The sequence below is a fragment of the Triturus cristatus genome, chromosome 8, assembly GCF_964204655.1.
Source record: "Triturus cristatus chromosome 8, aTriCri1.1, whole genome shotgun sequence".
Taxonomy (NCBI): Eukaryota; Metazoa; Chordata; class Amphibia; order Caudata; family Salamandridae; genus Triturus; species Triturus cristatus.
Genome location: NC_140591.1, coordinates 1,449,881,990 through 1,449,900,200, shown reverse-complemented (window position 1 = coordinate 1,449,900,200; position 18,211 = coordinate 1,449,881,990). Strand labels below are relative to the sequence as shown.

At 46.0% G+C, this 18,211-nt stretch overlaps 1 protein-coding gene across 1 annotated transcript in view; it reads right to left on the bottom strand.

Annotated features, from left to right (window-relative positions):
- Positions 1-18,211, bottom strand: part of TENM4 (teneurin transmembrane protein 4) — a 1,193,139-nt gene that overhangs the window by 194,618 nt on the left and 980,310 nt on the right. Inside the window, exon 14 of the mRNA XM_085623238.1 lies at positions 3,969-4,070. Within this exon, the coding sequence (XP_085479364.1) occupies positions 3,969-4,070 (102 nt within the window). The remainder of the gene's footprint in view (positions 1-3,968; positions 4,071-18,211) is intronic.

Here is an 18,211-nt window from a genome sequence, read left to right as displayed (position 1 = left end):
ATTGAACATTTTGAATAATCTTGCCACAGCAACTTTAGGTAAATCCGCAGAGCTCTCTGTCTCTCAATGGCAATGCCGGTGTACCCATAGTACCACAGTCCTAATCAGTGAAACGGCGTTTGCCCCATTAAACTAAAACTGGGTGTCCAATATGGTCCAGGAAGGCCTCATCGGGCCAATTATTCAAGAAAGCCACTCAAATGGAAAACGGGCTCCATTAGGATTCATTGCATGTGCATCCATCTTATGAGGATATTCTGAAAATATGGTGTGGGTCTGGCCCTCCTGGACACAAGGTGTGCATCCTATTTTGTATCTAGTGGGGTGATCGATACCTGCATTAAACAATGAATGTAATACATGCTATAGGTGCTCACAATCCAATAACAAGAGACATTGAACCTTGGTACTTCCTGTAATGCAGATCTCCCCTAACCGGCCATGAGCTCTGTCACCTCTCCGGTGTATTTGGCCCAGAAATTCCCAAAGTGTGTTTAGGGTGGGGAGGCCACAGTGGACCACACAAACACCAGACAGTGCAAGCCATTCCCAGCCCGGACTAGCCAGAAACGCTGATGCCCAGGTGAACGCCACAAGGTTCACAACAAGGGTTAAAATGTCGATACTAACTTCCTTTCATAAAGCTCTCCATATCACACCTGACATTTCTAAGCACTGTAAACAACAGGTGTTACTACTCTCCAATGTAATGGCTGTTACTTTAGAGACCTCGGAAGGATGAAAGGCTGGGTAGACCTTGCTGAAATTGAAACTCCGGACCTGCAGATCACAGATGTCAGCAGCGAGTGTGCATCAACTGTGACACAACCAGCCAGCAGTGTGTGGGCAAACAGATGCCCTGGGGGAGATGAGAGGGAAAAGAACAGGCTAAGAAATGGGACAATACTGAGCAGATTCAGCAACGCATCAAAATGCAAAAAGCTGTGTCCAGATCCCTCCTTCCGCCGGCTCAGTTATTCTGAGAATAAATGGCCGACTCTTGCTCGCCCCGTGGCCGGCGCATTTTATCTTTCCTGAGAAAGCTCGGCATTTGAATGCATGCTGGGCTTAAATCAGACGCTGAAAGGGCCTTCGGGGTCCGCTGGCGCCAGGCCAGGTAGTTTGAGCCGACTTTATTTAACTGGATGACTCCGCAGAAAGCAGCCTCGCCACAGGACAATAGGGGAGGGGAGGGCAGCGCAATCAGAGCTTCCAAGCGCTTGTGTGGGCGGCCTGCACCAGGAGGCAGAGATAAGCAGAGGCAGAGGAGAGGCGGCGAAGTGTCAGAGGCGAGCAGGCAGGAGGGATGGGCGAGGAGGCACACACTCTCAGTATCACACACTGTCCAATGTCCTGACCGTAAAGCGCAGTAGTGAGCTGAAAGCCACACGGGCCGTGCTGCCCACCGAGGCGTAGCGGGACAACTATTGGACGGTGCATTAAAGAAAGAGGCGGGAGAGATATACCTAAAGTGAGGCCAGGCATTTTTCAAATTACTTACATGTGGTGCAACATCGAAAAAACAAATTCACTGAAAGAAATTACAGTTAAAGTGAAGTACTGGTTATAACACCTTAACATAGGTTTACAAAAAAGTCTGAAACTTACTTAAAAAAAACACAGTCGAAGTGAGCTATGGTTACAAAAACAAACCTAAAGGCCACTGAAATAGGCCAGTTATGGTTAACTCACACCAACTGTGCAAACCATAACTAGCACAGTAAATGCACAGATTACGACTTCACAATAATTACACCAATAAGTAACTTAAAAGGAGACAGTCATTGAATGACAACACAGACCTAGGGAGCATCGCTCCTGCCCCAACTCCCGTGGAAGACAGCCCGTCCTGGAAGAGGCAAACCGTAGTATTTCAGTTTTTGTGTGGAGTTCTGTATTTCTACTTATTGCTTTATGTCACACTTCTGTCATTTCTAAATGTGTAAATAACTACTACCCCATTTAATTTTTGCCCAATTTGCCAACCTCAGAAGAATGAAAACCTGAGTTGGCCCTGCTGACTTGTCATTTTCCCTGGTATAAAGGATGCATGTGACTCAGCCGTCTTGCTGACAGGTTTGAAGGTACTTCTACAAATGTTTGCCTATTTAGGTATGAAGGGGATGGAAGGTTTTGCAAGCAGGTAGTAGGGCTCTGGTGACGTGTGGCTTCAGAGGTGAAAATACCAGGAAGTTCATACTGGGACTGCTTCATGGAATAGGAAAAGGAAGAGTACAGGAGTAGATCTGTATCTCAATAGTGGGATTTTATTTAGGATGACGCGAGATGAACATGCAGATGAGGAAGCGGTGGAACTTGAAAGGTCCTAGGCATGGCAGCAATGGATAAAGAAAGTCACAATGAAGGACAGACCAGGTGGCTGCCATTGCAATGAGTGTGTACTGGTAACGGGGTGACCGATGACCAGAATAAATCCAATGAGCAATTACTGATGGGTTCGTAAAAGGCAGATCATTAGGACCAGTGGCGCTGCAGGATAGCGAAGACACATCGAAACCATAATTTCTCAATTAGAATAATGTACACTGCATTCCAAAGACAATCAAGGAGCAGTAAACTCAAAGGTCTAAGCATTCGCAGCATTTGTCCTCCTCCTCAGGGGATTCAGAGATGGCTTCAACCACAGACCCGGATCCGCAGAAGACGAGACACGCATACTCCTCAGTCCAGCAGGGGGCAAGCTGTACCTATCCGGGCACAACCACTCAACGCGAGTGTACCCATGGCTTTGAGTGATGGACATGTTCGCCACTAGTCTGCAGAGAGCCACATACCAAGGTACAACTTAAAGGGGCCATCTTGTGACTGACGTCACAACAGCCCTCAAAACCCCGCTGCCATCATCAGACAAACAAATATTCTAGAATGTCTATTGTCAGTGATGGTTTGAGATGCAGGACTAGAACATTTTTTTCTCTACACTGAATGGCTCTTTTTAGGTCTTGCCTAAGACAGCGCATGTGCTAACTGTCATGAGACATGGTGTTAGCTTAGAGCCCGCCCACTGCTTACAATTGGCTGGTTTCATTGTCACACTCATTTGCTAGCTTCTTATACTTCAGCTTCTGTGGGCTTTCCTTCCTCTTCTTGTGTATGTCCTTCCCATAGACCATGGGCACATTACTTGTGTCCTGCCACTTCTAATTTTTCAGGTGTTACTTTTTTTTTTGTTTAAATATTCTATGAGAGTGTGTACATTTTCCAGCTGTCTCCCTCATGCATTTCTCCCCCCTCCGTTTTACTCGTTCTCGATCTCCCGCAGTTACTGTTCTTGCTTCCTCCCTTCCAGCCTCTCCTTGCCGTTCTTGCTTCTCTGCAACACCCTGGTCAGTTTGTTCACCCAGCACTGAACACGCACCTTCCATTGTCTATTTGCTTCCCATCTGCTCCTTTACAACCTCTGTAGTTTGAGTTTGCCCAGCTCTTCCCGCCCACTCTCCTCTGTCTCAGTGCTTCCATATCCCTCCCGTCCTCCGTTCCTTGTGCTGCCCTGTGCCACCTGCCTACTTTCTCTGGTCAGTTTGCTACTGTATAGTCCTGCCCTCCATTGTCATCTTGCTTTCCCATTCCTACCAGCCCACCCTCCATTGTTTGTTTGCCTCCCCAGCCTGTTCTGCCCACCCGCTGTTGTGCATGGTTCCCCATTGTCTCTTGCATGTCCTCTCTACACACCGCGTCCTTCTTTTCTGCTCTTCTTCCCTACGTGTTGCCTCATCCCCCCAACACAACCCACTCCGATGAGTTTTTTAAAAAATTATAAAGAAAGCATATTAGAGCAAGCGGTATCATAGCACTTTAAAAAATATATATTTTTAGCCATGCTGCTGTACAATATGGCTAAGAATTATTGTCAAAGCCAATAGATCCCATATGCGAGACCTATTGGCTTTGCTAATGCTTGTTCAATTAGACGCAGAGTAACACAAAAACAAAGAAAAACTTCATACCTCTCCCACAGTCCGGGCCCAGGAATCCAAGGAAGCAGTGGCAGTTCCCAGACACACATTCGCCGTTCCCATAGCAGTTGCTGGGGCAGTCGTCCACCGATTCTAGAGGGGAAAAAGAAGCAATGCTGGGTTAACAAACAAAAGCCTGACCAGGATCAAGGGTGCGTCAAGGGAGTCGCTGAGACGGAGGTGGCAAATGATTCGCACAGTGACATATTGGGCTAGGATTGTGGCTACACCTCTTTGGCTCAGAAATGGGCCATTGGTACGGTTAACACATGGCTCTGTCACTGGAACAACATAAGGGCCAGCTTTGACTTGTATTTAACAATTCAATGCATTCTGAGATCTCCAGACTTGTTTCTAGTCAGCTGAACAAGATGGTCTAGCAGGCCTGACCATGAAAAATGTATTTATCTGTAACCATCGTTTTTGAGGTTCACACGCTGTGCACTCTCCGTCCAGATAGTCTTGGTTCATAATATTTAAACTTCCTGTTATGAGGTCTTTATTTTTCATCCCAGGTGTGCGTTGAATGATCCGCATTACATTCAATTAAATTCACAGTGTACATGGACACAGGCTTCTGCTCAGTAAAACGCAAACCCAGGACACGAACAGTTGTGTCCCGTAACCCAGAGACTGCTAGTAACCCGACCCATGGTCTGTTTCCTACATTTATTGCCTACACATAGGTGAGTCGCTTACGGATGCCCCATACATTACATTTAGCTTTTTCAAGTCGTTTCTTATATTACAGCTTACAAACAATGTTACAGGCAGCCAGCTGTCTGTAACTAGCTCCCATCTTTTCAGACAAATCATGAAAGCGCTATGTTACAGTTTATTGATTGACGGCCCTAGTCATGGCACGGGAATCTAGACTTATTGCTTTACCACGCAATTTCACCATCTTCAACAAACTTTGAAAAATAGAGTTTTTTAAACATGTATTTTTTTTATTTTTTTTTACAGTGCTAGGGGATGGTGTAAGAGTGGAGGGGGGGCGGAGACCTTACACCCTGGAACAGAAGCCCACAGCCTGCATCTGGGAAGGATTGAGTGGGTGGCGCTTGGAAGAACCTGCCTGAACCAGGTTTTCATTCCGTCTGAAGATTCAGTTTAAGTTTCCAGACAGCAGGTTCCACAGTCTTAAGTCCATCACAGAGACAGCACTGCCTCTCTAAACACAAAAGTAGAAGCGACAGACGAAAAGGTTAACGAAGCAAGGCAGACACACCATCTCCTTCCATGGCAGATGAGCGGAGAATGGATTACAAGTGAGTGATGGAAGTAGACACAGTCTGCCTGTGACGCCCCTTGATAGTCGGCCAACAAATTGTCACATCAAGTCTCTACGTCCAAGAAACCCATCAAGTCTTGTCGCACAAACATCACATCACATATTCGCGCTCACGAATCAATCAGGCAATATATTTTGCAAAGGTTAATTAAGTTTCCCAACTTCTTTAACATGGTGATTGTTGTGAGCAAGCACCCCCATCCCTCAAACCCCCTTCCCTTCCCCTACCCTGCAATGCCACTGTTCGAAGGCACTGCAAAAATATATTCATCGCCATAATGGGCTAGAAAAACACAATGTTCGAAAGACTGGCTGGGAGGCAATCTCCAATCATTATTGTTTACATGCTGCCTTTAATGAAAACAGCAGAGCGGGATCCTTAAATCGGCACAATGGAGTGCGCCGGTGATAAGACAATACTGCGGGCCCGGCTTCATTACAGGCTCTTAGCAATAGCATCCGGCAAGAGCTGGTTAGTGGCGAGATAGGATGAATTATGGAATAAAATAGATGGGTTTGTCCCGCTCTATCATTTTGGGACCCATCAACGTGAAACGGATGACAGATGGAATTGGCTGTAATTATAGGACGGAGAATGGGACCTGGTAGGAAGCATTTTTCATTTAAACATGTTGCGGCGGAGGCCAGAGAGATGGTCCGCCGGGTAATTACGATTCTTTTTCTCATCTCTTGAATTTAGCAGAACCTATGGTTATCTGAGAATAGGTTCTACGCCAGGGCCCTCAACCCAGGAAGGTACAAAATAAGCCGGTCAACGGACTTCCTGTTAGGGGCGCGAACAAGAGTCACGAGCGGGCCACAGTGGACTCCGAAGAGATATTAAAGGGCAGGCCACATCTCTCCTGCTCTGCGTTACCTTGTGGCTGCCAGGGAAGGTAGGTTCTACACAGCTACTGAAGCAAGTGGAAAGGAACGTTCAATTTCTGTTCCGCGGCAACAAAGTAACTGGTAGCCAATGCAAAAGAATAGCAACCATGTTTATTATATGCATGTTGAAAAACACTGTTATGGAAGTTACAACCCAACCTTCATCGCTTCTAACTGTTGAAGTCAGTGTATACATAAATATTTCATGTGTACTACAAGAAAACTGTTGTATGAAACAAGTTGTAGACCTGCAACCTTCTGGAACCTCCTTATTGGGAGACTGGGCTTCCGCTTTCTCACGCGACATAGAGGGCCCCCTGTCCGATATGATATGAGGCCAAAACATGGAAGCAATGCAGACAAAAGGCTAGCAATCGGTGGGTTCAGCGGCACATAGCGCCCCGACACATGCACCTTCTTGGTCCATCCATGATAGAACCTGCAGGCACCGTGGCCCTGGAATGGGGACAAACATGAGCATGAGCGGCCGTTGGGGCAACTTCACCAGGAAACGTCTGGGGGTCAGTGAAGCCTGTGAGTCGAAGACTAGACGAGGGATGCAGAGACGAGAACAGAAGGTCTGTGTATGCGCATTACAAGCCCATCTGGTCAACATTAAATCCTAATATCTTAAGGAAGCAACAAGTAGATAAAGGCACACGGGAATATGGAAACATTTTCAATCAAATGTTTTCAGGACATTTAGGAATAGATCCAAATTATAGTTACACCGTATAATTTATCAGCTATAAAAAGAGATATCTGCGATACGTACTCCTAATACTTAATACTTTCAAGCACTAAAAGCTGATATCCACAAAAGTTACTCCTAATGTTTCTAGGAACAGTAAGAGGAGATTTCAATCCGCTATACTTCTTTTGTGTTAAGAACAGGCATATACAATATTTACATATCCTTATAGGCGTTAAGAGCACATATTAGCAACATTTACCCCAAACAGTTTGAGGACCAACATCAGCTAGAGCATATTCACTCCAAGTGTGCGAGCAGATATCAAGGTTTTGGGTGTATTTCAATTGAATCTGGGAATGTCTAACCCTCGAGTTTAGAAGATACTAAAAGAGAAGGCCCCCCCCTCGGAGTGTGGCTGAATCTCCCGGACATGGATTTTAATCGTTTCTTTTCCAAAGCCTTGCCCTGGCCAGGGGTCCCGGCTGCAGGCATCTCTTCCTTCTATGAGGCCAAAAAGCCACGCCTGTCAGGAGATACCATTTCACAATTGCCTCAAGCTTATTTCACCAGGAAAATTGGCCCGAAAACGTTTTTCACTTTTCTGATGCTTCTCTAAAAATCTTTTGTGCACTTATTTCACACCCTTAGCAAAGTACGAAATGCATCATTTTTTCCAGGTGCCGCCCAATGGACAAATTCAGGCAAAGTGACCTCCGGGAACCAGATGTCTCAAAATCTCTTCCATGGAGGCGGGGAATGCGGCAACACCTCTTCATCTTCTCACACATCTTAGTCTCTAGGACCAGCAAGTGCGGCCTGTTGTAAATGAAGCCTCCTGGTTGGGAAATTATTTTGGGCGCCTCAAGATTTATCTGCAAATTCACTTGTTCGGGAGAAGAATCTACTTATCCAGGAAAGAGAGTTTGTCCCTTAATTAAATTGGGAGCAGATGAATCTGCATCATACAGAAAGTTTAACTGCCTGAACAAACTACTTAAATGGAAAAAGAGTTAACCTAGGATTCGAAAATCCATGGAAGAACCTTCAGTGCGTCAGGGCTTCTGTGCTGCTGCTGAGCGCAAATGTTCTTTTTAGTCTGAAAATGACCCTACCTGTGGCCACCATGTGCCACTGCGGAACTGTTGGGTCCAAAGAAAGCAAGAATGCCAGCATTAGTCGGACATTGTGCTTCGCAGGGTGAATCGGTGCAAACTTTCAACCATTTTCATCTTCTGGGGGAATACGGAATTGCACTTTTGCATGTGTAGGGTAGTCCTCTGCCTGCGTCATACCAAAGGCGACAGCACTATCTTCCACAAAACAAGCACCGGCAAAGCCAAGGTCTGGATTTCATGCACAAATGCATGCAGTGGTAGTACGTTAGAGTGAGACACACGTGGGGTGGGGGAACCAGCAGGAGTGGGAAGAGAGCGCTATGTTTGTAAAGTAGTCCCTCACGCAGTTCAACACGAGCACTCAAGAAGAGGCAGAAGGATACACCCAAACAGCCAACAGCATAAGGTGAGAGATGCGAGACCAAGATGTGATTGGCAAAGTTTGAAGCCAATGGCTGATAGAGGCATGGGGTAGGTCTAAGAAAGTCAAGGGGTGGAACCAAAATCCATACTTTGTATATTTTTAGTAATACGTCCGTTTGACAGCTGTGCTGTCAAAACCCAGACCTAATACGCATTTAACAAAAAACCCCATGGATGGTTTACCTGCGATTTGCAGAGCAAATCTTTTGTGGACAAACTTGTTACTTTAATACATTTGGAACTAGGTTTCCAGGTGGCAGGACATTTGCTCTTGAAGGTACTTGCTACATCAGGCACTCACTAGGGCAGTGGTTCTTAACCTGTGGTCCAAGGACGCCTGAGGGTCCGCGAGACCCACTCATGGGGTCCGTGACGGTTTTACAAAATTAAATATTATTAAAATTAATAAAGTAGCTAAATTGAAAATGTGAAATCTTTTTCTATATTTGATTGTGAAGGACAAAATACTTGATCATCTGCTTGGGGTATATTTGTTTTTGTATTTTTGTATATTATTTTAGCGTTCTAATAGTAGCAATTGCTGAGGCTTCCAATAATCACTCCGGATTCCAGTAATGATTCAGTGGGGGTAAAAAGGCTCAGAGCCGCTGCACTAGAGCAGTGAGGGTTAGGAGGAACTTGTGTTGCGGCACTAACCGGGGTCTTCATGTCGCATTGTGCAGCAGATATCTTTCTCATTGGTGGAAATTTGCAAAGACTTGACTCAGTGACTCCATCCTTGGCACGAAGCTCAACTTGCAGTGTTTGGGCCCTGTCGTGATGCTCGTTGTCATCAGCGTAGCTATCGTTCGTCAGTGGCGGTCTGCCAGCCGGCACTGGTGCCTGGACCTTATACGAGAAAATCCTGCAACAACTGCAGACCAGTATCATAAGGTGCCTGAAGTTCCTAACTAGGTTCATCCGCCTGTGTCTAAAACCACAACCACACATGGTGGTTCCACCACCAATCGAATAAAGCAACACACAATATCCTCTCGGCATCCTTGATGCACCACGCGTTGTCGTCCTCGTCTGCTCTTTTTGCTGCAAGAAGGTGGGCATGAACCACACTTTCTCGGTTTCCTGTTGTCACACATACTACACTGAAATGGTTAAGCAGAAGGAATCTGTGTGATTCAGACAGCTAATGAGACATTGCATCTCTGGAAAACCCATAAGTTCTTGTCAGAACCGCATTAGTATCTGCTTGAACCTACTGCTCGCGACAATGTGGCATAAAAAACCCCACAGGCGACACATTCTGGCGAAAAAGCGCAGAAGAACTACTAAGCACATGAAAAGGGTACGATTATCAACAAGTGCACTCTGCATCTCTTAGCTAATCTTCACACCTCTCATAGGTTTCCTACATGTTTTCAAATGATTTTTAAATGCGCCTTCCGCGTGTCAGCAGCAGCGTATTCCTTTTCATCACTGTGGTTAGAGCCGGAGCCAAGTACGCTCCTGCTATATCCCAGAACCTACCTGCCTACAGTCGTTATGCAGAACAGCCCTAGAACATCTGGATTATGGTCTGGGGCATTTTCATACAAAATCATTGCCTATGTTTAACAAAAGTGCAAAGGGAAGCTGAAACGCATTGCTGATACGCAGTGCGCGGATTATGAATGTGTGTAAAATCACTTTTCGCTGCAAGTGGAAAGCGCCTCGTGGACCAGCAGAGTTTCCTCCATTCATGTAGAAACTCCCATTCACGTACTTTCAATAAAAATATTTTATGAATTGTAAAAGTTCATCAGCTCGTAGAAGTATAGTTTGTGTGGTACAAACTAAAAATTGGTAGAGGCCATGATGCTTGTTGCGCCAGGTCCCAGCTTGTAATTTATAAAGGGGGGTTGATCACCTGAATCTTTTTGGGACACAGGCCTGCTCACCATACCACTATGGTGGAACCCTGTGCTCTTGCTTGCCATTAAGGTGGACCACTATGCCCTTCCTTAACACAAAGGTAGACCGCAACGCTCTTGCATACCACCAAGGTGGACCACTACACTCTTGCTTACCACTAAAGTGGACCGCTACGCTCTTGCTTACCACTAAGGTGGAACGCTACGCACTTGCTTACCACTAAAGTGGACCTCTAAGTTCTAGCTTACCACTAATATGGACTGCTACACTCTTGCTTACCACTAATGTGGAACGCTATGCACTTGCTTACCAGTAATGTGGAACGCTACGCTCTTGCTTACAACTAAGTTTAGAATCAACGCTCTTGTTGTGCATTGCTCTGCATGCACCATCACTGTCCACCTTCACCACCATGACCAGTCCATGCATCATGGACATTGCAAGACTGGCACGAGGAAAGTCTGGGCTTTAATTAAAGAGGCATGCTGGCACCGCTTCCTACTGGTACCCCTTACATGTCTAAATGGGCTAAATGTGAAGCTAGCTTGGTCATTTTAGCACACCCTGGGCCCATGGCTACTTAAAATGGACTTGTTATATTCCTCGCCCTGAACTCGTGTGCCCTCTCGAGTGATCCCCCAATAATGATTGACATCGAAGTTAGCACCCGCCTTCATCCATGCAAAAACCACAGTCAGAATTCTAGGGTTGTGGCAAGTAAAGGGGACAGAGGACCCATCCACTGTAATGTTCTGTGAACGAGGTAACACCAGGTCACGAGCATACCATCTTCCAATCACCTCACCAGATTCTAGTTTTGGGGGATTCCTCGCAACGGGAGCTCCCTTGACATGAAAGGCCAGTTTCATCAGAACGACCAGTAGCGATGACGTCTGCTGCATACAGTGATGCTGCTTCAAGACTGGGTTATTCTGAGTTTTCCATTGGTGCCTCTGTATCATAATGTGGCTTCTGCTATTAGAACATTGGATAGCTGCCACTTCTGATGTCGCTTCCGCGCTGTGGTAAATTACATTTGCCATCCGATCCTTGTCTCTGTGCACGGCAAGGAAGCAGCATCTCCTGCAGCCTCCTCCGCTCTCTTAAACCCATCCTAGCACCTGAATCTGCCTGGACCGGGGCTCAAGGCGCTGGAGCTCAGAGCAGGCCAGGAGAGGCCACGGGTTCCAGGTGCAGAACAGCAGATGTGGCCATGGGGAAGCAGCCTTGTTACATCATGGCCCTCCCACAAACTGGGGCGCGCTTGGGAGTACCTTAGGAATAGCAATTGCCACCTCATTGGGTCGAGCCTGGGCAGCACATGCGCTGCTCTGCAAGGCATGCTGTATTTGAGTATGGAATTGAAGCCCCGCCCACTCTCCGCCCTTATTTGTCATTGGCTTGTGTCATTATCCTTCGTAAATGCTGGCTTCTGATGCGATAATAGGCTTGTTAGTGCCTCTTTAGCACTGCCCTGTCTTCATTTGTAACCTCCCTTGAGGACTGGTACTTTTACTTCTGTTGTTACACGGCATGTCTTATTTAGTCTGTAAGCGCTATTTTCTTGAATGAGTTTCTCCTACTGCAGGCACGACATGCTTCCCTGCAACATTCAGCGCGCTTTCAGTTTCCGAGCAGCATGGGACAATGGCGGCTGCTTCTCTGACTAGGTCTCGCATTTACAAGAGTTTCAGTTATAGGCATTGTAAATGACAATGCCTTTTATTTATGTGTTAATTAGCAAAACAGATCAATAAAATGCATTGTCATTTACAATGCCAATAGCCTAAACTATCGCAAATGCGAGACCTATTGCATTGCAAATGCTTGTTGCTGCTTGCAGCTCAGACAATAGAAATGGTGTGAAGTAAAAAGTAATTTTAGCATCTGGGTGTCTGGGCCTGTTACTAGCCCCTGTTTGCACACTTCTTTCTCAAATTTTACTTACCACGGAATACCATAGGAGTCAATGGTCATGCAATGTCACGTGTGAGTGTTGTACCCAGGGCTTTAAGTGGACCGGGTCTGAGCACCGGCAATTTTTTAAAGGGGTCCTCGAAACAAGTCTCTATAGAGCTCTGGTTTGTGCCCTGGCACAGACGGTCCGTTTTTTGCCGGACTGCAGTGACCGCAGGCACATCGATGTGCGCGTGCTCACACTGCTCACTTCTCACTAGTGGAGAAGTTACGGCATGACGTCATGCCAGGTGAGCGTTGTAGTGGAAGGGGAATCCTTTAAAGAGAGTCACTTTCTCTCTGGATTTCCCTTCTCATTTTGAAACTTAGGAGCAGCAACATTGTCGTGGTGTCACCAGGGCTTTAAGCGAAAGCTTTTTCAATATTATATACAAGGCATAGTTGCTGGTTATTTATCTTATGCAACTAACAACCATTGACAAAGCCAACAGTCCTGACTTGTAGGTAGGATGTTACTTGTTGTATCATATATCTGGATGCAATGACATAAAACAGCAAAATAGTATTCGGGTGGGACACTATGCTAAGCACAGGTTTTTAGATTGCGTGTTTTTAAGCCACGCCCTTAATTACATTGGCCACGCCCCTTTGAGAGACACCACAGTTTTTTCATCCCACTTAAAGCCCTGGTTGTACCCCCTGATCAGATTTTAGTGAAATAATCCCAGTGCACGTGGTACAGACTGGTTAAACAGCACTGCTATTTCATTTTAGAAAACGGAGGGCTCGAACTGTGCCCGGAGAGAGAAACTGCCATCTGCAGAATGCTAAAGGTGACCTAGAGGGTCGTCTTGGCGCTGGCTATCCCCTCACAGTGCTATGAATGTGGAATTACTAAATTGTGAAAAATCATGTCTTAAGCTTGTTCTTAAGACTCCCTAAAAAGGAACAGTACAGAACATTTTGCCAGTAATGGAAATCATGCTTAAGTGCATATCTACAGTTAGGGCCGTAAATGCTTTTAAATCCCACTTACATTTCATACTTAGGAGAGAGCGATGAGGGATGGATAATTGGACATTAATTTTCAAATCCTCACCAGTGAAGCTGCTTTCTAAGCCCCAAAGCCCTACCAGACAGAACGCATTTACAAACCGGGACTAGTAATATTTCTGTTAAAATGTTAACATTGGGTCCAAAACCTTCAAATTTCACCCTTGAGACATTTGGCCCTTAAGATCTTTGGACCCCTAGAACTAGACTAGGCGACCAACCCGTTTCAAGCAGCCCTGTGAGAGCCACACCTAGCAATGGTGCACCCCACACCCGGCCAAGACCTACAGGTGCCCTAGGGTGGGCAGTCCACGCCAACCCTTTCAGCCAACAACTCCTCACACAGACAGAAAACTTTACCGGCTGGTCTTTGTGCCTCGGAATGACCTGGAATTAAAGAGCCTCTGCTTGTCAATCAAGTTCCCCTACTCCTTCAACTGGATCCGGAGAATCCCGGTCCCATCTCACGAGTCGACAACTCCCGTGTCCTATAGTGGGCCTGCTGGCCAAGAGTGAACCTCCCTGGGCAGGAGAAACACTTTAAAACGGCATAAGGTGCTCCATAAAAAACTTAAATACATTATTAAACATATCAATCCATGTTAAATCTGCTTTACAATCTGCAAACTCAACATTTAATACAATCCTAATCTGAAAATGGATGGAGGAGCTATGCCAGGTGGACGTAGTAGGAACCACACATGCTCGTGGCCCTAATAGTACAAGGTCCGTTTCAGGTAGAACCATGAACTCGGAACTTCAAAACCGCACATACGGGGTGAAGTACGAAGATAGGTCTTTGGGTGAAAGTACCTTGTTCTGCCTTTACAATCCAAGATCCAATATCCAGGATCTTTCGATTTTAGGTGCCCATCTTGAAAGGCTGGCGCATCAGTGCATCATTTTCCAATAAAAATATAAGATTTTCATGCAGTGCCAGCCACTGGCGTCCTATTCAGTTACGCATAGGATTCAGGAACCAAGGCAAGCTACTCAAACTGCAATTTGGCTATTTGGTTCCAATTAGCCAAGGAAACAAAGTATTTGTTTGCAAAACATTTTTATTTTCTTGTCTCGAAGCCATCTCGGGGCACATTTCAAGGGCAGGGACTTCCACAGTGTAAAACGAATCTCCAAAGAATCTGCATTTTTTAGGGGATTCCCATTTTGGAAGGGATCTTGGAGAGGAGTTACCAGTGGTACTGTGTTAGGTGCTTGGACGGATCTCCCATTTTTGGCCCCTCTGAACCTGACCTGGTGTTTGGAGGAGCATGTGATTCCTGGGACGGGCATTCCAGTAGGTAAGAAAGCTCTCTCACAGAAACTGTGCACAGTGCACCATTATTAAACTGGAACCATTGCTTCACTGAGAGCCAGCAGGCTGATCTCAAGGCGGGTGTTTACTGGTTCCTTTAATTCACTGAGAGCCAGCAGGCTGATCTGAAGGCAGATGTTAACTGGGTCCTTTGTTTCACAGCCAGCCAGCAGCTGGCTATGTTTCACTGAGAGCCATCAGGTTGATCTCAAGGCGGGTGTTTACTGGTTCCTTTGTTTCACTGAGAGCCAGCAGGTTGGTATCAAGGCGGGTGTTTACTGGTTCCTTGGTTTCACTGAGAGCCATCAGGTTGATCTCAAGGCGGGTGTTTACTGGTTCCTTTGTTTCACTGAGAGCCATCAGGTTGATCTCAAGGCGGGTGTTTACTGGTTCCTTTGTTTCACTGAGAGCCAGCAGGTTGGTATCAAGGCGGGTGTTTACTGGTTTCTTTGTTTCACTGAGAGCCAGCAGGTTGGTATCAAGGCGGGTGTTTACTGGTTCCTTTGTTTCACGGAGAGCCAGCAGGTTGATCTCAAGGCGGGTGTTTACTGGGTCCTGATATCAAGGAGGGCGTTTACTGCATCCTTTGTTTCACAGACAGATAGCAGGCAGATTACAAGGCACATCCTTTGTTTCACTGAGAGCCAGCAGGTTGATATCAACTCAGTTATTTGCTGAGTCCTTTGTTTCAATGAAAGACAGAACACGGATATCAAGGCAGGTGTTTACTGGATCCTTTGTTTCACTGAGAGCCAGCAGGTTGATCTCAAGGCGGGTATTTACTGGTTCCTTTGTTTCACTGAGAGCCAGCAGGTTGATCTCAAGGCGGGTGTTTACTGGGTCCTTTGTTTCACTGAGAGCCAGCAGGTTAATCTCATGACGGGTGTTTACTGGGTCCTTTGTTTCACTGAGAGCCAGCAGGCTGCTATGAAGGCCGTTGCTTTCTGGGTCCTTTGTTTCACTGAGCGCCAGGAGGCTGACATCAAGGTGATTCTTTTATGCTCTGCTCTTCACCCTTGCTGTCGGGTTTTCAAGCCCTGGCTGTATTTGAGGCACAGGTTCATGTCGTGATTAGATTTGTTTGCCATTATCTAAGCATCCTGAATCCGGTGAGGGGCAAATTCAACATGTTCATTGGTAGTAACGATGGAATTTAGAAGAAAAAAAGTGGAATAAAAAAAAAAAAACATTGAAAGTTGTTCCGAGCACTTGTTATATAAACTTCTCCGATGATGGCGGTGCTTAATTCCAATTGCAGTGAGTTTTTAACACCCACTGCTGTTTCTCACTGAACATTCTTGCTGCCACGGAATGTCAGAGTTACATCCGTAGGTAGCAGAATTTCAGCTGAAAAATACAATAACAAGAACGTTGGTGCTTAAACCACTAAAATTCAGCAGACAAAGCAATTATGTGCCTGTTCATGTTCTAATTACTGGTGTACATAAACTGCGGCCTCATTCTGCTGCACTGTCCTCCTCGCCAAATGGCATTTTCCTCTGAAACACTAGCTTTGGAGGTCTGTGCTGCAGATGCCAGGCCATTGGGCAAGCAGGAGGAAGGAGAACTGGTCCAAGCGACACGGCATGCGACTTGTGGTTATTGCGGCTGTAGGCTTGCTTCAGTAGTGCTGCTGTCGCTTGTCCAACATGGAAACAGATACCACTACAGTAATGTAGTGAACAAAGAGTCTATACAAACATGAGCAGTCATGGACCCCGGATGTTGTGCCAGCATGGCTTTGAGCATTCTGTCCCGCAATGCTGCTTTTTATTGGTCTATCATGGTACTTACCTGCCAAGAGCTGCGTATACACTGTAAGGGACCCATCCCCCTAGTTTTATATCATACACTTCCTGTCCAGTGACAGGCCGGAGGCGGAAACATCTGAAAACACATTTGGTCTTGCAGAACTTAGTTGACCAATCGAGGCTCATAAACAGGGACTGACCACAGATGGCCAACGCAGACGCAACGGATGAACTCCGGCACGTAGCGACTCACCGCTCCGCATTACGGTTCCAAAGCACCAATGAGAGCCTGGCAGCGGATGCGGTCTGCAGCCAGGCCCGACAATGATGGCGTCCAGGTACATCGTGCTTGACAACACGGACAAACGGTTTGGACCAAGCAGTCTATATGGCATCTGATCTACTGGAGCCATTGCGCCACCCCGTTTCGCTATGCAAATCTGCTGCATTTTTGTGCCAGCGTGCCAAGAGCGGATGTGCTGTAACTGAAAAATACAAATCTTCTCGCAAATAAATAGTGGCCATTATAGAGATGCGTTGCGGGCTGAGGTGCGTTAAGTAATAATTCTAATGCAGAGACTTGTAAGCGGTCAGTGCAGATTAAAAGACCGATCTATTCACAGTGAAGGAGCTTTTCATGTCTAGATAGTCTGGCATTTACATGTATGTGTGTGTGTGTGTGGGGGGAGAGGGGGTTGGATGAATCGCGACTCAGACTGAGCAAGTGGAGGGCGTTTATACACCATCATCTGCTCAGAAGCACCATCAATGGTGAGCTCCTGGTGAGCTTCTGAGCAGAGCTAAGAAGGCACCTTCTTCAGGTGGTTTTGTAATCAAACTGGGAATAGGACACTGCTATTAAAGGCACAGTTCACACGAACAGATACAGTTGTTCCTTGGGTACTGGAACCTATTACTTTTCTTTTTTTACAATCCCAAATCAATCACAGACTTTAAATACTTCTAGGGATGAAAATCGTTATCTGCCCAAGGGGTAGTAGCCCTAAAGGTTAACAGTGGTAACATTGATCATCTAAAAAAAAAAAAAGAGGGCCCTGTTCCACTCTTCCTGAACGCTGCTGTCCGCACAGTAGTTTTGTCCAGCTCTGGGACTATATTGAATGTTCTCGTTATATTACATAAAGATATTGTTGGCGTGTGAGGGAGAATGTCCCAGTGAGAAGAAGTAACTTGAGAAGCCAGGGTATTTTTCTCCACTGGTATTTCCGGTTGAAGGATACAGAGGACTAGGCCTGGGCGGTAAATTCCGTTCTGCTCGTGGAATTTGGGTAATTTCGCTTTCCTCAGAGAACGCGGAATTGGCAAAAATTCCGCGATCCGCAGCTTTGCGGAATTTTTTGCTTGTTCGAGCTTTCAAAATGCATGTTCACGAGATATTTCTCCTCGAGCATGCAAACAGCGTTCGCGAACAGGAAAAAAGCATTGCGAACGGGCGGAACAAGCAATTTCACGTGTTCACTGAACTTTTGCGTGCTCGTGGAGATTTTTTACCGTTTCGCGGAGCTTTGCCTAGCGCGACTACGCAAATTCTGCCCACCCCTAGAGAGGACCCTTTCTCACTCTTCAGTAAACCCTCAAATAATCTCGAATCCACTCCCAACTGACAATAAGCTAAGTTCTTTAAATCAGCATTGGTAAAGCCAATTAATCTTGTTTTGAGAATACCTCGGATCACCACTTTTGGCTTTGCCAGTGCCTGATGCTTTTACAATTGAGCAGTTATTGACAAAGCCAATAGTGGCGGCTGGACATCTTTCTATTTGAGAGTATGAAAATGCAATTTTCTATGTGTGAAATATGGCCGCCATGCTGCCTCTACGTGCATTGCGGCGGCCATCTTGAAGGGATAGAGTAAAATAATATTTTCTGTGTTATATACCTTAAATAGTATTGT